At 42.4% G+C, this 21,679-nt stretch overlaps 1 protein-coding gene across 8 annotated transcripts in view; it reads left to right on the forward strand.

Moving 5' to 3' along the window:
• Window positions 1-21,679, forward strand: part of ntrk3b (neurotrophic tyrosine kinase, receptor, type 3b) — a 241,698-nt gene that overhangs the window by 144,775 nt on the left and 75,244 nt on the right. For 7 of the 8 annotated variants that reach the window (XM_074661256.1, XM_074661274.1, XM_074661289.1 and 4 more), the window contains one exon: window positions 138-240. In XM_074661256.1, the coding sequence (XP_074517357.1) occupies window positions 138-240 (103 nt within the window). The remainder of the gene's footprint in view (window positions 1-137; window positions 241-21,679) is intronic. The other variant, XM_074661282.1, reaches the window with a different exon arrangement.

Below are 21,679 nucleotides of genomic sequence, written 5' to 3' on the forward strand. Positions count from 1 at the left end.
GACTGCTGTAATCTCTGAGAAAGCAGCAGTCACAATCTAGTGGATTAAACTCTGATTCACAGTATTTAAGGTGATCAAAAATCTGGAGGATTACGATGTGAACACAGTAGTCTGACGCAGCATTTCATTTCTCTCAGGTTTCCATCGCCGTGGGTTTGGCGGGCTTCGCCTGCGTCCTCCTCCTCGTCCTTTTTGTTCTCATCAACAAATACGGCCGACGCTCCAAATTCGGTATGAAAGGTAAGTCTACACAAATAGGCAGACGGGGAGATAGGCAGGCAGACAGTTAGCTTTGTTTTTTCGCCTTTCTGCCAGTTGCATCATTGTGCAGAATCCATTCCCCCAGCTAATCTTCTCCTCAGAACCTTTTGTTCATCAGAAAATGTACATATGCAGCTACTGTCCTACTTTTTACTACATGTTTATTACTGCACTTTAGTCCTATCCCCAAGAGGACTTTTAATGGTCTGGGTGATTGCTGCAGGACACTGGAGTTCTGTGTTGCTTTATGCAGTTGAATCCCGCTAAAGGCCATACATTTGCAACAAACCCATACACATGCACGTATATAGACAGCTGGATCAATACTAAAGGGCATCGTGCATGCAAACGAGGCCTGTGCGCTGTACATACACCTCACGCGTTCACTCTGTCTGCTATGTGGAGCGATCGCAGAGGGGATCCTGAATTAATTAGCGGACTCGATGCTGTCGATCACGCTGAGAAATTCAATAGGATTAACATGGCTTTTGTGCATGCTGAGCTTTCATTTTGTGTCAGCTCCAGGTTTTGCTTGTGACTCTGGCGTTGGCGTTGTGGAAGAGGCGGAAGCTGTCGTGTAGCGCTGATCTAGGAACAGAGAGCGGAGAGAAGAGAGGTAGACGATAGCGGCTCAGGTCCTGTGGTTCAGGTTCAAGTGTTTGCCCACCCAACTGCAGCTCTTATCAGTTGGCAGGCAGAGTAGCGGCATTTGCTCGTGTTTGGTGTGTTTGTGGGGGGCGAGTTTGTGTATCGCTCGCAAAACAAACACCCCTGTGTCGCTTTACGACAGTGGTTCTCATACTTTTACTGTCATTCCCCCGTTTAGAGGAAGAAATACCTTCACGCCCCCCGTTAAGATGACATTAATTATATAACTTATAATGTTTTGAGAAGAAATAAGATAATATTTGATGATGATAGTTGTTTCTTATAGTTATTCAGTTGGTAGTCGTAGTATGTTAAACTGGTTGGTAGGATGAGGGTTTTTATTGACGTGACCGGGATATAATGTCTCTAAAGGTCTTCTTAATTTGTTTTGTCAGCTGCCAAAGTTTTCAGACATAAAATAAACACTGATCTCTCCCCATCTCCCACCGCCTTCATTATTATTTATATTTATATTAATGTAATTTATGGTGCTGTTGGATTGCTGCTAGACCGCCCCATTAATACAGGTGCGTACGGGAGAGAAAACCATTTTTAAACGCAGTGAAACTGTTGTTTTTGACAGGCTCACAGACGAAGAATATGGACTAAAGCAGAATATTTTATTGGATAAAAACATGTAGTGAATTTTGTGAATTTAGTGAAATAATTACGATCTCTTTTTTTCAATAAGTTTCGACATTGCTCGCTCTGTTTGTGTTTGAGAGAGAGGAGGGAAGAGAGGGTGGAAGGTAGGCTAATGTTTCTGTAAGTTTAAAAATAATTAAAATGTCAACACTATGAATGAAGCTTCGAACTACTTGTCAGTTGAGTATGTTGTCTTGTTCGTCTGTTTTTCTTTTTGTCCCTGTCAAATATCTGTCCATTCTGTAAACCTACAGACTGTCTGTCTGACTGAACATCATTGCTACTGTACCGTGGATGTATAAAGAGACGATTTATTTGTCCCGCCATGAAAAAGTTTCTGATGTCAAAACATTAATTGCGTATCACATTTTCCTCCGGTGACGCTGGTACCGCCTGTCACGCCTTTACAGTTTGAGAAGCACCACGTTACGGCGAGGTGCGTGGACCCTAGCTTATGATCCCATCCTACCTCATGTACATTTCTTCTTCTCAGCTGGTTTTGCTCCTTTCTGTCAATTTCAAGCACTTGTCACTTTTTCTCTCTTTAATCCCACTGTTTTCTAATAACATGCCACCTCACACCTCAAACCATGCGCGGTCCTCATTTCCTACCGTAAGCATGGTGTAAAGTAGCATTAGCCGATGCCACCCCTTAATTAGCTACTTTACAGGATTAGAGTTCGTTACTTACCCCGGTAAAGAACTCTCCGCTGTAATTATTTAGGGGGTGGCAATTATTGCATTGGCCTAAAGCTGGCTCTAATCAAGGATGAGTCTTATACAGTAGTTAATGAGGCTTTACAGACGTGTTTGCAATGTCATGGCAAGTCATATGGATTTAAGCAGCGCTAACAAACTGGTTCGACACAAAAGTCTGAAATCCTGATGAGAAATAAAATATCATAAATACCAGATAATAAGGGATCACATAGAGTGCAACTCCATGCCTCCGTGGCATGAAGGCAGTTTGACCCTTTGTGTTTGTATACAGTCTGTGAGATACCATTTAATTGGTGCCACAGTTGCTTGCTAATGATGCATCTGCCGTGCAGTAAGATGTTCCTTTTATAAAAAAAGCACCTTTCCACAGTAGATGACAATGCATTTTACACACAAAGAGTAGTTTATTTATACTATCCACCCACAACCATGTAAAATCTCAATCTACCAGGAATCTGTGTTACAGCACTGCCTTATTTTTACACTCGCTTTCGACTAAAAGGAGACACTGCGTCATATTGCTGGCAGCGTCGAGAGCTTAGCATGTTTTAATCCTCATAGCACCCGGCGTTACTGTAGGAGTTATTTCAGCTCTTTGGAAAAGGGTGCTTCAAATGCAGTTTCAGTGCTCTCCGAGCAGGAGCGGTGAAGAGCGTAATTTATCTCCTTGATGGCAAGGTCCAAAGTTCTCTTGGACACTGTAGGGCGTCATTTTAAATACTGCACTGCATGGCGATCTCACCGGGCATCACGCGGTTCTCCAGCGACACTCGCTGCTTCGCACAATATGTTAAGATTGCCCACTTTGCTCAAGGGCACCTCAGCGTTTTCTGTCAAGAGACTGAAAAGCATTTTTCATACTTTTTTCTCTGCTCAGATTTTTTCCCAGACTCATTTGAGCTCAGCTGCCTTGTTCAAGGTAACAACGAGTTTTATGAATTACTGGGATGGTGCAGGGAAGAAAAAGCATATTGAAGGTTGAGCATATCACCGGGCTGAGCTATTACCACTGTCGATGATTTTTTTCCCCCCAGTTTTTATATTAAGCTCAGTGTTATGTGGAGCATGTACTGTAGCATAGTGTGTTGCTGCCCTGTTCTACTGTATTGTTGCCATAATGTTTAGCTTTATGTCTTTATGTAATGATTAAAGGTGCTAAATATGAAATTCAGAGCATTTCTATTGCTTCCACACGGCTCTCAACATGGCGACGATTGAGCAGACGGCTCGCTGCTAACAGTGCTAACAGCGTTAGCTGTGGAAACGACAGCAACATGAGGGGGAACTGGAGGGTGGGCGCTGCTCTTCCGCGATGACGCCGTCGGTCGGGGCGGCGTTATCAGCTGTAACTGCTGTATGAGTGCAGTGCAGAATGGCTGCCCTGAGCTAGCTGGGGCACGCTCACACAGGGCTCCAACTTTTTAGATTGGCTGAAATGGTGCGTCTTTTTCATTTAGGTGCACCAGGCGCTTCTGATCAGGATTAGGTCTTTTACCGGGGACCGGGAGAGACAGGTGGTGGAGCGGTTCTCCGCCGGCGATACCGGTCTGGGCTGGGCGGTTCAGGGCTGGGGACAGGTGTAACGGGCACCGCAGCATTTTTCTTGACAAGAAAAACAATCAATAGTTCTCTTCATTTTGAACTACCGGTAGGTTATGTTTTATGGTTGTGATGTCGCTCTAGGAGGAGCACAGGGCGCGGTTTCACAAAAACCTGCTAGATGTCAGGCGTAGCGGTGAGACCAATGAAAATGTTTGTTCACTTGACAGATTTTTGGTCACATATGACCAAAATGGTCCCTGTCACATGCAAGAACATGCACTAAAAACACGTGTGGCGATGTCAACACAACACACACAGACTGCTCAGGTAGACTTTATTCCACTATATCTTTACATAGTAAATAGTTGTTTGTGCTATATAAATTCTCTGGATATCGTATAGAGCACCTTCGATATCAGTGCTATTAGTTCCTCTTCTATTTCCTATTTCCTTTCCTATCAGGTAGTAGTTTGTATCGGCCAGACTACTTATACGTAAGCCACTTCAGTTTAAATAGAGATGCTGCTGTCTCCACTGCCTCTGTGAGTGATTGAAGGTATAAAAGACTTAAAGAGAGGTGATGTCAGCGTGGACTCTTTCAGGACCTCACGCTGTTCTGTACAAAAGCCTGATTTGTCCGATGTATGTGTGTGTGTGTGAGTGTGTGTGTGTGTGTGTGTGAGTGTGTGTGTGTGTGTGTGTGTGTGTGTGTGTGTGTCATCCCCTCCCACTCTTGTTCTGGAGAATCAGCTGGAAGGCCTGAAGAAGTCATTACCTTTGGATGGAGCCATAATGGATTTTCGCTCCACTAAATCACTGTGGCTCTTTTGGCTGTTTGAGTTTGATCACCGACCGTTTCTGGGCATCCAATAAAAACTCTGTTTTTTTATATTTTTTTCTTTATGTGGCTGGAGGCTGCGTGTGTTTATGTGCATGTGTGTGTGTGAGCTACATTCAATTGATTTGCTCGCATTTCAAGGCCCCACCACCAGGCCCGTCCACTGGCTGCCCTGCATTTACTGCTCTGACTGATATACTTCAGCTCAGTTTATGTGGTTGTAATTGGAGTTTTATGAAAGGTTCTTTGCTTGTCTGCATGTGTTCGCCCGTGTGCATGAAAATGGACCCGCACTGTAGATAACCTGTTGCTCCGATCAATATGTTGTCAACTCACCTCCCAGCCAAAGCATCTTGCTGTCGAAGCAGCGCGCTCATCTTTTACAGTGATTCACACCAGTGGGTTTGAAGTTTCTTTCACACAGATTTTTGTCAGCAGGGAATCAATAATGCTTCTTTAGAAAAAGACACTCAGCATGTCAGTAATAAGTATCATGCTCCCCTGTCATCTTTTATTATGTTCTGGTAGAAAATTACCACACCACTGCTCCTGTAAGTGCAGCCAATATACAACTAAATGTATATAATTTTGTCACCTTCCCTGTCTTTTAAATAAAATCCTGAAAAGCAGCGATCCAGGCCAGACGTTTCCCTGCATTTTGTGTTAAAACTTATTGGGTGCACCATCATTTTTCTGAGTGACTTTTTTAAAACTGTAACTGACTGCAAAACAGAAAACTTCACCAGGACTAAAGTGATTTTTAGCTTTTCTCTAGTTTGGGTGAACAAACTTTAAGAAATTCTAGGGATATGGAGTCACTAACGCACCTAAATCTTAAAGTGGCAACATATCACTGTTCAACTTTTACCCCCCTAGTGGTATTATTTGGTACCGCTATTGCAAAGACAGCGAGTTTGCTTTCGTTTTCTTAGCAACTAGCCTAGCAACTACCAACAACACAGTTAGCAACATGGCTATTACTAGCAGCCTGGCTACTGTACTTTTCAAAGCAAAAAACAACTGTAAGAGTCCCAATTCGAACTAGAAACCCAGATCTCAGCGCTATGGACAGCTGTGGCTCAGGAGGTAGAGCGGCTCGTCCACAATCAGAAGGTTGGCTGTTCGATCGCCAGCTCCTCCACTCCGCATGTCAAAGTGTCCTTAGGCAAGATACTGAACCCCAAATTGTTCCTGAAGGCTGTGCCATCGGTGTGTGAATGAACATTAGTTTACATCCTAATCACCCTAATGAGCAGGTGGCACCTTGCATGGCAGCCTCTGCCGTCAGTGTGAGAATGTGTGTCTGAATGTGTGTGTGAATGTGCGTTGACATGTAGCGTAAAGTGATCTGAGTGGTTGGATGACTAGAAAGGCGCCTTATAAATGCAAGTCCGTAAAGGGAGAGTGAAACACCCGGTAGTAAGTATTAATAAGTAGGCAGGTTTTGTTACTTGCTGATCTAGCTTCTCTAGCTGATCTCGTAAAAAGAACCGTTTTTATCATTCTCCCTCTTCGCCTTCTTTGCCTCCTCCGTCAACGGGGCTCTTTTGCCGGGTAGAGTTTCCACAGTTAACATTAACATTACTCCGGTTGTTCCACCATTCAGCATTTTCAAAACCTTGAGATAGCTACTGTAAGCTATTTTGTTGAGTTGCCTCTTAGCGAAATGCTTTATGGTAAGCAGGGATGCAGTGTATACCGGTATGTCTAGTGCTTTTATTGTGAAAAGGAAGAATGAAAGGACTGGTAGCAGTAATGCGCTGCCGTTGACGATGTGGGAGGTACTAAAGAGTTTGCCGTCTTGGTTCCGACTACGGAGCCTCTGTGTTATTATTTCATTACCTTCATAAGTATAGGCACAACTGAAGCGCTATCCTCTTCCTTTGTGTCGTAAATGGAGCCTTCATTTTCCCAGGAGACCTTGTGGCAGACACAATTGCAAAGTGAAAGCGAGGCTTATAGGGAACCAATGTAAACGACAATGGTGTCATTATTCTATAGCCATTACATCGTGCAAGCAACATAATGATGTTTAAAACGTAAAAAACGTCTATTGCCACTTTAATAGAATAACAATAACATGAAACTAAGAAACTGAAACGTCACTGATTCTCCTTTGACATTCTCTGTCAAATATTTTTTGTCATCATAACAATACAGTAACCGATCTGAATTTTGGAAATGAAACCATTTTGAACTAATTCTGAGGGTCCCAATAGGGCTCGGGAATCAATGCCACATTGTGCTGCATTCTGGGTATTTCTGGGGCTCATCCACAATAGTTGTTGGCAGCTGCTGTGTGTTTATATAAGGAGCAGATGATACGGACGCTATTTTTGGCTACTTGTCACAGCAGAGTTTAGGCTGAAAATATACAGTGAACAAACAGAAGCAGAGGTATCACGTCAGGAGGAAGTGACAAATGATGGAGGAGACGGCACTGAGTGACATTCATTTTAAGGAGTCAAGACACTGGTAGTTTTTAATCAGGAGTTCAAAAGATGGATGTTTTTCTGAACCAAGAAAACTTGTATCATTTTTTTATTGCACATTTTTCTCTTTGATGTAGAATTCAGTACAGTAAAAGTTTTCTTTCCTCTACCAAAACTTTCTTTTTAATGTACCACTGCATAGCGGTACGGCTCCCCTTTTGGAGGCATGATTAGGAGGAAGTTACTGCAACCAGCCAAGAAATCTTCATTCGTAAAATAAAACGTTGTCGCTTTAACACTTTTTGTGTGAATTAAACAAACATGATATAACGTGTTAGTTAGTGAGCTGTAGAGGTTATAGTAGGAAGGCTTTGCTACCGTCAGACAGAGACAGGCTGCCTTCAGTCTTAATGCTAAGCTAATGCCGACCTGACACCAAACGACTTTTCAAACGATTTCACTGCCACAGACATGTTTCCAATGTCGGAAAACAATCACGAGAGTTTTGCTAGAATTGCGGCGGGTACCTGTGATCTTGATCGGTTAGTGTAAGATGCTCATAAAACTCAGTCCAAGCGGTCTTAAGTCAGTCTTTTTATCATCTTACTTTTTATTATCAAGTTTAATATTATCGTAAGTTCAATGATACAAATATTGTCAACAACCAATAGGTGTGTTCTCTCCAGCACCAAACCAAACAGGAAGCAGCAAATGGGGTCTAAAGTAAACATGGAGAAACTGGTGGAGTTGTGGAGTGAACAAGAGTGCCTCTCTGACGTGTCCTTCCATTTGTACTACGATAGAGTGGAGAAGGAAAAAAGTTGTAGCTCTCACAATCCCCGGTGAGTATGCTATATGCTATAGCCAGGTAGCTAGTTAACCTGTCCCAAATGGGCTACCAAGCCCCCAGGAAGGGCGGCAGACTTTGAAGCAAATCTTCGTAGAGGCCAGACGGCGGTACTAAAACTTCCGTGTCCGTCACGTGATGCCATTGGGCCAAAAAATACTTTTCCCCATAGACTTACATTGGGAACGAGACGTTTGTAAATCAGCGGATAATTTTTTTTTATGTAAATGAACTTCCCAGTACGAACACTTGAATAGCCCTTAATTAAATCTAAAAGTTGTAAAATGCACTAATAGCCGAATCCAGAGTTATTTCCCGTCCTCCATTTATGTGAATGAGACCCAGTCCGAGGCTGGACCGCGGGCACTGAGCAACTCTCATAGGAATTAACAGGAGCCCGCCAACGCCAACCCTCCAACGCTGTATCCAGTTCTCTTTATACATCCATGGGGGCTACTTGCAAGCTAATAATAGCTACTGAAATGTTTGCTATTAGCCTATGAGCTAACGGTACGTTTCAGCTGATAGTTAGCTTTAGCAGCGGGGAATTCAAGGGCTGCAGCAATTTCTGTTCACTTCTTTCTCAACAGTTTTTCTTCTTGTACATTTCCACCAGGAGCAGATGTAACATCATCTCAAAAGGAATCTAGTTGTAGTCTTGTAAATATAGACTCTGCAAGATCCCCAGTCTTTGCAAAATATATATTATATCTGTAACTAAACACTCTGTGACTTAAGACACATTATCTTTAGATGTGAGACTTCAGTCTTTTAAAAGTCTTTTCAAAGTCTCCCTGTGTAAGGTAGGCATATGCTAACTAGGCTGCTGGCTGTAGATTCGTATTTGCCGTGAGTGGTATCAATCTTCTCATCTAACTCTTGGCAACGAAGCAGCATATTTCCTGGAGTTGAACCCATGATTACGGTGTTTACACGCAGGCTGGCCTCTATGACAGAGAAACTGCACTCCAGGCCAGTATGCCTGTTGGATAAATCACACGCAGAATGCATCTGAAAGAAATTTGGCCCTCAGTCTTTAACCCTATTAAATACTATGAGGTTGAAAACGCTGACCGAAGCAAATGAGTGACTCATAAATGCTGAGACACCGAGAAGTCAGGGTGAGATGAAGCAGAGTTAGATGGGCCGGCCAGGAGGCTACCTGTCAAGGTGAGCAGACGCTGTTCTCATTTAATCAGATTTAGCCACCAAGCTGTTTAGTTAACGCCGTTATTTAGAGTGCACAGGTTTCTCAGTGATCAGTAGAGCATGTTGTGTGAAGGGAAACTGTGGCTGTTTTAAGACATTGGCCAGTCCGCTCTCATTAGCATTTAGATTTAATCAACAAAGACAGTTTTCAGGTTTTTACATGCAGATATACATGTACTGTAGGTAAATCACAGAGATGCCCAGAACACAGTGACGCACATACACACAACTCACACACAATCCGTAGCTCGCGGCGCCCTGCTAGCTTCTGTGATCCAGGCGTGTGTGTCAGGGCGACTTACCCTCCTCTCCGCTACATTACCTGAACCAGGCCCGGGGATGATCAGCCCATACACACACACACACACTGCAGCATTTACCGCATCACTGCCTCGCTTGGCCTCCAGTGGCCAGAGTGAGCTCTGCCCCCAAGCAGCGAGACATGTCCGCCTACAGGCAGACTCCTGCTATGCGTCTGTACAAATGTCAAGAACATTTTCAGCCAAAATATCTTTCAATTAAATGTGATGTGCGCAGCCCATTCAATGTAAGTCATACATGCAATGGACATTGTATGCAGTGGTGTACATTACTTAAGTACAGTACAATTACCAGGTACATAAGTATTTCCATTTTATACTGCTTCTACTCCACTACATTTGTCTGGTACTTTTCAGATCAACAGAAAAGAGATAATGACTTCACAAAGTGATGCTTAGTTTAGGTTTTAACACATTAGCTCCACCTCGACCAGCTCTACAATTAAAATGCTGCCTAATTATAATGCATAATGAATATCATTTGATGATATCATATATGAAGTAATGGATAAAATATCATGCAGCAATTTTATTAATTCTTCATGCTAGTAAAGATATTTCAAATAAAATTAAGTTTAAACATTGAACAATATCATTTATTTCAGCATTTATTTCCACATTAGTAAACATATTTTATGTGATAATCATAGTGTATGGGTGTTTTGGTGGAAATGATATGGAATAGTGGAAAACACTGGATGTAAAGAACACTGTTAGCACTTGTTTGCCCTCTCTGACTTAGTGTGAATTTACACTTTCAATTCAGTATTTTTTTCTAATGCATAAACACTCTTATTAATCATGTGTAAAAGGAAACTTTTGAGCAACATGGCACACTCCGTGAAGAGGACCAGCTCTCTGTAGATATGAAGGGCTCACAACGATTCTTAGTTTCAGGTGATTATACACTAATGAAAACATAGTTATGAATATTTATTGCATATACTATATGGCAATATACAGTATATTGCATTTCTGCAAATAGATCCTCAGAAATGCTACACACTGTTCCTTTGAGGGCCATTTCAGACCCCATTTAAACCAAGCTGAAAGAGACTCATTCACTCTTTGTGCTGCTACATAATTAATGAAAGTAAAATGTAAAGAAAAGAGATTTTCCTTTGAAATTCAAAAACATCACATATAAAACTACTCAGCATTGTCAACAGAGGCACAGAGAAACAGATCACAAATCTCTTTTCCTGCACAAATGGTGTTTACCCTTTGCTCAGTTGCTACAGCGCAGCCATCTTAATTGGCTGTAATTCATTCTTCTGAGCGCATGCAACAGATGGGGGACTGCCAAGAAAACAGCAACAGGCGCATCGGGGGGGAAGTGCTTCTAGTTATATCTCTTCCCAGAAAAGAAGGGCCGTTTTCAGGAAGTTCATCGTCCATCATGTCTGTCGTCATATTGTGTTGTTTTTCAGACCATCTCGGACGCTGATGGCGCAGATCGCCGGCGCTTTTAGTTAACCCTAAAAGGACTTGGATGCTGCCTGCTACCTCTCAGCCGCAGCATTATCTCACATGTCGTTCTTTGGCTCTTTTTGCACCTTGCATGGAAAATACGAAGCAAAAAAAAGCCTGTTTACTTATTTATCTCACTTTAAAGTTGCATGAGAGCCCTACCCTGGGAGTTTGGTGCTTGTCTGTCCCTGGATGGATATAGAGTGCAGGGTGGCCTAAGGTTGTTGGTGTTCTTGGTACAAATAGGATTGCTATTTATTGTTTTATTTTATTTTGGACTTCGGACTGTCAGCACAAGACTGCTAACAGCTAAGTGCCCTCTGTCCTCTCGGTGTCTTTCTGCAGAGCTGTACACTGCTCTGCTGCTGCGCCACGCATTGTAAAGTAACTCCCAGTAAAAGGCCAGGCTTGCAGAGTGGTGTTGTTGAATGCACTTTGACTGAGTGTTGGGAAGCTTCTTCCCTTTTAAGCCTTCAATATCAATAGTTCAGAAGCTCGCTGTGGGTCCTCTGAGTTTAACAATAGCTTAATATAACATCTTTAAAATTTCAGCATATGTAGGAGTAGAGGAAGAAGCCGCACTTCTTCCACCGCAGGCTGTCTGAACTGCTGCAGCAATTTGGCTCCGTCCCCAGGGGGAATTGTTTAGAAAATATCATGTTTGCGCCTCTTTTTTCCAGCCAAAAGCTAGCTGCGTGAGAGACATTTTGTCTTATAATGAATACAAATGTAGTTGCACTGTAAACCAATTTAAGAGGCAGAGCTGTCTTCAGTGTAGCTGAACAATAGGTCCATGAAAATGCATCAGGGACGACTTCTACATCTCCATGTTTCAATTAGTATTGATCAGGAAAGCTCCTCAACTGCTGCTCCATACTGCTGCTTCTTTTTTTTTTTTTCATTGTGTGCTTTATGTGGAATAGAGAAAACTGTTCTGTGTATCCAAACAGTACATCAGCGCTTTTGTTCCGATGCCAGTCCAATCAAGTGCATTAGTATTGTTAGAATGAGCTCAACGCTTAATCGTTTTTGAATTTCACACTTTTTTAAAAACCTTTTCTTTGGCTCATTGTAGAAGCACATTTCTTAATATTTATCCTGCGCAGCACACCCACCGTCTTTTGTCAGCCATTTACTGTTGGTCCTATTACTTTAGAGGACCTGGGTTTTGCTTGAATTCACATTGACAGTTAGCTAACAAGGGGGACATTTGTATAATTAACTTCCTGTCTAAATCTCTGTGTGACTGGAATTGAAACACCTCTGTAACCATTGAGATACTGCTTCACCATGAAAACCACATGGTTGGCACATGCTGGATAGAGATGCATTATTACTTTTTTTTTTGCGAGAGGCGAGATAAGCTCCGTAAGTAATCATAAACACATTTATTTCTGCCTTGAACTCTCATTCAACCTCCCAACCATACAGTATATTCCCCATCCTGGAGGACTTTGCTAATGATTATTGCACTCATATTTTCTGCAATTTTACATGAGGCACTGAAATAGACTCATGCGTTATAGTGCTGATGAGTTTCTTCCAAGTTAATGAACATTAAGGGGCTCAGTCTCACCAGACGGCCCTCAGCAAACTCAGCTTGGACAGCACTCCTCACATCCTGCAATACAGCACTGACTGTTCCCCGTTGGCTACACGGCGTCAGCGGGAGGTGTTTCTAAGTGCTGCCCTTGTTGTTACAGTTTTAAAAAAGGCCAGGTTCAAGCCCTGCTGTGGCTAAAAAAAGATATATGAAGGCCTGGCCCAAATTGGAGAGCTACAGAAAGTTTGCTTCCTCAACTGCTGTGGGCTATTACAACAACTCAGCTACCAACGAACTGACTGCAAAGACAGTAACCTGCACTTTAAAACCACCTCTAGAACAGGCCGAATGAAGAGACGTATAGCTCAGACATAAACCTCCGGCTTGTGCAGCTCAACATTTCAGCCCTTTGTTCCCCTCCGGAAACCTTTGGCTTGACTCCAGTTTGTGTTTTCCACTTGCGGACGGTGATGCTTTGCTTATTATACCACACCGGAGAGCATCCACTCAGAGGTGGGAAGGTGATTTTTCCGGATCTGAGATGAGATTCCTGCCTAATTCCCTCGCTGTAACCACTCGTTAATTCAGTGTGAATTCTCGCCACCGGCCCGGCAAACGGCTCATATTATGTAACAGCCAAATGTAGGGTGCCGCATGCTCACTCCTACGCTGGAGAGGATTGAGATCCTTTTATACTGACAGATACAGAATACGAGCTACTGCATTGAAATTAATTTCTTTGGTAAATCAATGATGTTACAGTAATGACAGCATTCTATATATATATATATATGTATAAGAGGGAGTGTATTTACTAGAATATATCCAAATATAATCATGAGCGTACTGTAAATATTGCATCATAGGTTTAATAGAGGCTTTGCTCTTCTATGAAATATTTAACAGTGACAGGATTCTGCAGTTTAACAGACACAGTGCCGTACTATATGTTTGATAGCAGTATGCTCTACTTTGTATTATATAACAGTACAATTATTCCGGTGTACATACAAGGACGACGATATTAAATTGTACAATTAAATAAGGATGCACCGATACCGGATCAGATATCTGTCCGATATTTACTCAAATAGCTGGATCGGGTATCAGTGACGATTGGGCCAATCTATTCAATTCAATTCTATGTTTATATACTAGTATTTACATTATATACATGCATTATAAAGGTTTACACTTGATTCCTGTTAGTTTTTAGATTTTTTACCAAGTTGCTGGTGCAAGATTTATTATTTTAATAATAAATACCAATTCAGTAAATTTATATCTATGTATTTATTTGTTACATTTTGTTTTACAAAGTTAGGAAAGCAATGTTTAAGTCGTGCCTGATGTTGCCTCACACACAAAAGAATGATCCCAGTCACGTCCACACAGTGAGGCATACAGCTTATTAATTAAACACTGGTATCGGATCTGTACTCGGTATCGACCGCTACTCAAAGCCCAGGTATCGCTGTCGGTAACTGGGCTGAAAAAGTCATATCGGTGCATCTCTACAATAAATGCATTAATGAGTGCTATACTACAGTATGTGTTTAACAGTAACAACATCATACTGTACTGCATGTTTAATATATTATTATAATCATATATTAAACAAGGACAGACATCTATAGATATACAGTATATTGCTGTGTTATATATACTTTTGTTGTCAGTTACTGTAAAAGCATTCTATTATATTCGTATATAATGATTCCACATCTCCTTCATCCCAAGTGCTGTTAATGTGCTCAATAGTATATCCTGTAGCACTCTGGCTTTTGCACTTTCCTTGCACATTTGCACAATTGTATACGTGTACTGGGTAAGGATTTCCATTTCTCTGCTCTAGCTCAATGTTCTATTGTGTTGACGTGTCATTAATGTTGTCTTTTGTATTCTCTTTTCATGGCTGCAAAACAAAGTTCCCCCAGTGGAACTTTGTTTTGTAGCCATAAAAACAGAATTTTGCTGGATGTTTTCCATAACCAGCTTGTTATGTGAAGCGTCTTTTAAGTATCTAGAAAAGGGCTCAATAAGTAAATTGTATCGTATGTATTATATAATACATTAAACATTTACCTACACGTGTTAATTAAAAGTGACAATATTCTATTATACTGTACGTACAGTGAGCTCTATTCATATATAATAGCTCAAGACATCTTTGTGCAGTCCTGATTAAACTCAGTGGAGACATCCAGCACTGTGTTCATCGTTCACATCCACTGATGGGCGGGTGAATAGCGGAACTTTGAGGGTGCAATTATTGAACCGCTGCACACAATGCAATGATGAAACAAGCGTGTGATTGGTCTCACTCCGTCTTTTGACAGAATTGAACCAGCTGAAGTGACTTCTCGGCTCTGTGAAGCCTGAAACCCGCTCGCTGCTGCTTGCGGCTTTAATTTTGGCAATTGAGCTGCTTCCTTCTGTTGAGCGCAAAAGGGTTTGAAACCGGAATAGCCGCCTGCGGCTATATTTTATTTTATAATTATTATTGTTATTAACACTGACAAGATTGCTTTATATATTGTATAACAGTGAAAGTGGTTGTAGTGACAGTACTATTCTACAGTATACTATATATTTAACAGTGTAGTATTGTACTCTATGTTTAATTGTGGCACATTCTTTATATTAAAGAATTAGTGTACATAGTCACAGTATATTACTATATGTGCATAATGAAAGGACCCCTCTATATATACTATATATACAGCATTCATAATTGTATATTGAATCATATGAGCTGTTTTATATTAAAAATTAACAATATTCTATAATTTAAAAGTGATTCCCGATTTGGGGGGGTCAGGACCCCAAGATGCACTACAAAAGGGGTCACAAAAGTACAAGAGGATTTCTGCTTTTTCTTGTGAAAAACTACATACTGTCACCTATTCAGGCCTCTAAAAAGACTTCAAATGAATCAATCTGGGAAGAAAAAAATCACTCTTGTACTAAAATATTCCTGGGCATAAACTGCAGTAATAGATTAACCATATATAGCACATCTAGCAAGCCCAGCAAGCCTTAATTCACCGTTATCACGCCGCCTTCCTTCTGTTAAATATGGAGCTGTCCCTCCATCAGCCACACTTCCCATCTCTTCGTATTCCCATCGGCTCATGTTCCCATCAGCCTCTCTCCCCAGTTTGCATTAACACACCTCTGGGACCGGCAGACCGCAGCCAGCGTGTTATAGATAGAGCACAAGCCTCCATCTTTCATGAGGATGGTTAAAGTTTTAGCTCTAGAGAGTAATTGTTGTGTAATCACAACTAGGGGATTAATTATTCATAGAAGCATGCACACAGACAGAACACACACACAAAGTGAATCTCTTTCTGCATCTCTCTGCTCTCTCTGCATTTGTGTCTCTCTCTCTCTCCACCTCTCTCTCCATATGTCTCTCTATTATCGGATCTCCTCTCTTCCGTTTCCTCCATCTCTCTTTCCACACTAATGGAGTTAGTGAGCACCGAGTATAAAACAATTAAATCAAAATTCATTTGAATGAATTAAAGAGCAGGGAGCTGCGGAAGCTGACACTTCTGAGGCAAGACAAATTATCCTGCATGGCTGGTTTGGTAGCATTTTACAGTGGCCTCGTCCCACCTCATTAACCTGTGTATTAACCCGTGGAGAAGCGTCGATAGTAAACAGTAATGAAAAACAGACGGGGGGTGAATATGCGAGGAAGGAAGTGGTTACCGCTCTGTGTTAGCGTTGCTCTGGACCCTTTGGACTTAGCCGTGAGCCTCTGATGACTGCGTAATGAACAACAAGTCACCTTCCAGCCATTTTCCAATATTTTCCAGTGAGCAGCAGCAACAGGAGATGCACAAGATCCGCAGCCTTTGGAGGCTGTTAAGGAAATGCCAAGGCCATCTGTGCTGCTCTAAGAGGGTGTGAAATGAAGATGGAGAGTGTGTCACACCGCGATGAGAGGTCATTACTGGCTCCTCAAAGGCAGCAGATTATGTCAATTTTACAGGTCACAGTCTTGTGGGTCACCACATTTTTTACCCCCTTCGTCCCTGTGACACCTAAACACTTGGTAATGAGTCCAGAAGTGTCTGGAGTTCAAATGTGCATCAGGAGCTGTAATGCTCGGGAACAGCAGCTAAACGGGTGTCGTCGGCGATGATTAGATGCAGCCAGATGGCATCAGGATGTTGCTTCTCGTGCTCGGAGTCACCGCAACAATCACTCTCTCGCTCTCTCCTGGCAGATAGTCACTTTATGCATTTATGCGTGGCTGAATGCACTCTGCAGGTTGTGCATCTTGCCAGCTCGATAGCAACGTTTTCATTTGACTGGACTGATCCAGGAGCTCTACCTCGTGTTGCCCTGCTGACGTGTTCTCAAGCAACACACTGAAATCACTCTCAGCTCTTAACTCTGACCCTGACCTGTGACCTGTCTTTGGAGAGGAGCATGAGAATAAAGGATTTCCCTGCAAGGGGCCATATTTTTATAGCTTCATGGATTTAGTGGGGATTCAGAGCGAACACAGCCCTGTGCTTCGGGGGCTGCATCGGTGGGGGCGTGATGTATAAGGTACCGGTGAGATAATTGAAATATGATCAGTTTGAGGAACAGATCAATGCATTTAGAGGCTGATCAGATGCCAAAACACTGCACCAAAACGCTTTACTCACTCAAATGACTGAGGGGCTCTTGCCTCTTGCCTGTTAACAGCCAGCTTTTTGCGTTGTTCACAAACCAACTAGCTAACAAGGCTGGGGGAGAGATGCATGCTCAAAGAAAAGCCCACATTTCTGGTGGGAAGGAGAAACAAACATACTTTTAAACATTATGAAAGACAAAAGGTTTTTGGTTTATGCACAAATATTGCAACGGCGACATTTACGAGAAGGTGATTGAAGGAATGAAAGATTGAGACAGTGTTTCACACGGTCGAAATAGTACACCACCAGTGGAAAACTTTGAAAACGTTTACATTAATGGGAGTATGCACGGCTGCATGTAAACAGGAATATGATTGGAATATTCATGTTCATTAGCCATGTAAACAGCTTAGAGGGAATTATTGTCTTTTTCTGAATAAGGGCCAAAAACTGAATATTTTGTGCATGTGAACGTAGTCGATGAGAAAAAAAACGCTAACGACTGAGATGAATTTTTTTCAACTTGAGACGTTCAGGACGTTGCTGCAAAAACGCTAGGCACACAGGGCGGAGAAACGCATGGCGCTCAGCGACACAAAAGCAGGCGAGCAAAACGCTTCACTCTCATGGAAAACAATTATAAAAAGCTGCCCCAGGCTGCTAAAAAGCGCTCTATCTGATTTGAGACTTTGAGCCAGTGAGCTCTCCTTGACGGAACTTTTAGTGGACCGACTGCACTCTGATATTATGCAAACACAAAGCCAGCGGACTCATAAATTCAGGTGCAGTGTCATTTTCATCAAGTCAGGTGCATTCTTCTTTTTCCTGTATAATTAAAAAAAAAATGTCTACACAGCTTGTGTATTTTGTGCACCACATTAGTGTTCACTTAGTTTTACATAGTAATTCAAAGTAGCGTGAATCATCTGGACTATAGAAGGCATCTTCCGATCTCTATCCATCATGTCCAGTCGTCCCATTAATCAAGTATGTCCTACAGTATCTCCGCCATCACTGCAGTCCGCCTGTAAACAGTGTGTTCATCCAAGATTTTTCAGTACTGCACCAAGACTTTGCCCACTTGTGTTCGTGCCACAAGAAGGCATTTGATTGTACTTGCATCCATTTTCATGAAAATGTAGTACTGAGTGCTGAAACCTTGACCTGTCTGTTAGAGGACCGTTTTCTCCCTCCATTAAAGTCACGCCTTTTCAGCAGTCATTCTTTAACACAAAAACATTCCCAGAGGAGTTTCAGTCCTTCTATTCCATTTGCTGTGCTTTTGAGAGCCTTCTGAAAATCCAATAGGTGCTGTAATATCGTATTGTAGCTGTAATATTGCGTTTCAGCTGCTTGGCAAAGTGGCTTTATTTCTGTGTTTGGGCTTCATGGCAGCTAACTGGCAGGGAGATAAACTCCATGTGGCCCAGGGGAGCGTGGTGATGATGAGCTAAACAAACAGGCTAACAGGCTAACAGCGCTGCAGCACAACGGAGGCTGCTGCTGAACGCAGCATGTTCTTTATGTATGGGGAGGAAAGAGAGGAGGAGGAGGTGTGAGGTAGGAAAGGAGACGACGGAGGGGGTAGAGGAGGGGAGAGAATGAAGAGAGCAGGAGGAGGTGTTAAAGGAGCTGTGCTTTAGCTAATGGGTGAACTGGCTACTCTGCTGACTGCGTCACTGTTGGGATGAACATTTCACTGTAGTAGGTTCAATTCCTTTTTACCCAGAGGGTCTCTAAAACAAATCTCTCCATTCCTGAGAGATGGAAGGTTGGACATAGATTTTAAACTGCCAAGAAGATTATAATTACAGCAAAGACATACAGTATATAGGAGACATTAAAAATAAACACACAGCATCTGCAATTTTATTAGAACACAATATGAATTATACATGAGACGTGTCATATCATATGCATGATGTGCAAAACTGCCCTTTTATTCACAACATGAGTACAGATTGTTACATATGTAAAGAAGCATTATAGTGCAAGTGTGTGAGTGTGTGTGTATGTGTGTGTGGGGGCACACTTGATTTAACACCACCTCCAGGGACCGAGCTCTGATTTAAGAGTGTCTTCATGGCAACCGCGGCAATAGGCACTTTCTGGGTCATGTGAGAGCTGGCATCACTTAGATTTATATATCAACCCCTCCCACCCCCTACACACATACACACACACACACACACACACACACATATTTGAATGTGGATATGTCCACTGTGTGTGCACACAAAGAGAGAGAAAGGCAGACTGGGTCTAGTTTGTGTGCTCGTGTTTATGTGTGTCCAGTATCTTTGCTCTGTCAACAGTAGAGCACAGTTGAAGCCTATTTCCACTGAGAGAGGGGCAGCAATATGTTTTGGACCAAAGCTGCATCTGAGATAAGATCCACGGTACCGCAGCCCACAATCTGATCCTGCCGCTGTGCCAGAGGGCAAAATCCAATTTCCTCCACACTGTGAAAAAAAAAAGGCAAAACAAGAAAACATTTTTTTTTAATCAATGATTAATGCTTTACAGGAGATGACTATTTATCTTTTGCATATTCCAGTAGGATCAAGTGTAGCAGCTTAATATATTGTTTGTACTGTCAGTAGGTTTTTGGCAGAATAATTGTCCGATAAGGCTCGGGCACGTCTTTAACCTGCGCTTTTGTCTCTCCCTGGCCTTCTTCCACCAGGCCATGTTTGCCCTCTCACAACATGACATTTGGAGCGCAAATTGTCTGGCCTTTCAGAACGCTGGGCTGTCTAGCTCATACTGACAAGCCAGACAAAACAGTCTCTCAGATAACTGCTCCATCCTCAATTATTAGACTTCTTTGAACTGAACGTTCCCTGCGCTGCGCATGTCTGTCATCTGCTGGAGATAAGCAGAGGAGCCCACAGCGCAGCTCCTACTCTGCTGTTGATTTGTTGCTGGACTTTGTCGCCGAGTCACTCTGGGTGGGGAGAAGCACTTGCTTATAGGTCAGCATGAGACTATCAAACCAAAACACTAGGACAGGCTGACCGTTTGCTAACCCGCCCCCCCCCCCCCCCCCCCAAACAGCGATTATGGTAAATGGACTTACATTTATATAGTATCTTTCTAGTCTTCCATCATTCATTCGTCAGCATTCATCCATTCTGGCCTGTCAGACCCAAGGTCCCAGGAAGCCCAAAAATACTTTTTCCCATAGACTTACATTGGGAAAGAGACCTCTGTAACTCAGCAGATACTTTTTTTGAGGTAAATCTACTTCCCAGTACGAACACTTGAATAGCCCTTATTTAAATCATTAGGTCCTAAAAGTTGTAAAATGCACCAATAGCCGAATCCAGAGTTATTTCCCTTTCTACGTTCATGTGAATGGGACCCAGACCAAGGCTGGGAGGCGGGGTTAAAGTAAACGCTACTGTACTTGCTCTATAGAGTGCTGCAGGGATGATTTTTGTAGACCAACCCGGAAATTAGAATCGCACTGGTTCTCTCGACAAAAAGACAATGGAATTTTTCCATTAAATTTTGCAAGTGAATGTTGTTATGTCAGCCAAGAGTCGCCAGCTTTTGCTTGAACTTCCAAGTGGTAACTTCCAGCGTTATCAGTATAAACTGCCTATGTGCCATGTGAGAACTGAAAGCTCGACAGGCTCAGCAACTTAGAATAAGGGGGACGGGGTTGTGCGAAAGGTCAACTGTTCTGTATGTTTGTGATGAAGATAGTTCAGAGGATTAGCATGCTGTGGATGGAGTGGTATTTATCTTAGATTGTGTATTCGTGCATTCGTTGCTGCAGATGTGTTACATAAATCTCTCTCAACCAGCTTCTAAGCACCGGTTCCATATGACTTACAAATGAAAAAAACAAACTTGAGTTTAAACTATCCCTCTCGAGGATGCAGCCAAAGTGCATAGTTCATCAAGTGCGGTGCAACAGTTGCACCATCTGCATGTAATCCCCTGTTCATTAGCATGTAGCGCTACTGTATTCCTCAGCTAGCCAGCTCCTCTTGTTGCCCCCAGAGTCTTAATCCTTCCTCCGCCTGTCATGTTTCTGCTCCACTGGGGACCAATCATGCCAATTCCACTCGTCGGGCTTGATAATTAGTGACAATTGTAAAAAGTAATTTACAAACTCAAGCGATGCCATTGAGCAAATGGTGCCAATTAACTAGAGATGCTAATGTGGGCAGAAACGCGGAAAAGCAGCATCCGACCTCCATTACAGTGAGAGGAGGGGGCTGTCCTCTGAGTGTCAGGGAGAATCGTCCAGGGAGGAGAGGGGAGGCGATGCACATTTGTCTGGCTGGGAATGTCACCATGCTGCACATTATTCCCACAATACAAGTACAAGTATCGTGACCAGGGCAACAACATTTTAATTTACATTTTAAGGCTATTAGCCGATGCCCTTGTTTAGAGTCACTGCTACTCCATAGTAGAATATGTCTCAACTCCTACACCATCAGCATTGTAAATCCTCAAGTCAGGCTCTTTGGAAATAATACATTTGTCTTGTCAGCTAAAATTAAAAGTCTGTGTGCATCATCACTACCACACCTAACTGAGATGCTGG

Source organism: Sebastes fasciatus, chromosome 2 (genome assembly GCF_043250625.1).
Source record: "Sebastes fasciatus isolate fSebFas1 chromosome 2, fSebFas1.pri, whole genome shotgun sequence".
Taxonomy (NCBI): Eukaryota; Metazoa; Chordata; class Actinopteri; order Perciformes; family Sebastidae; genus Sebastes; species Sebastes fasciatus.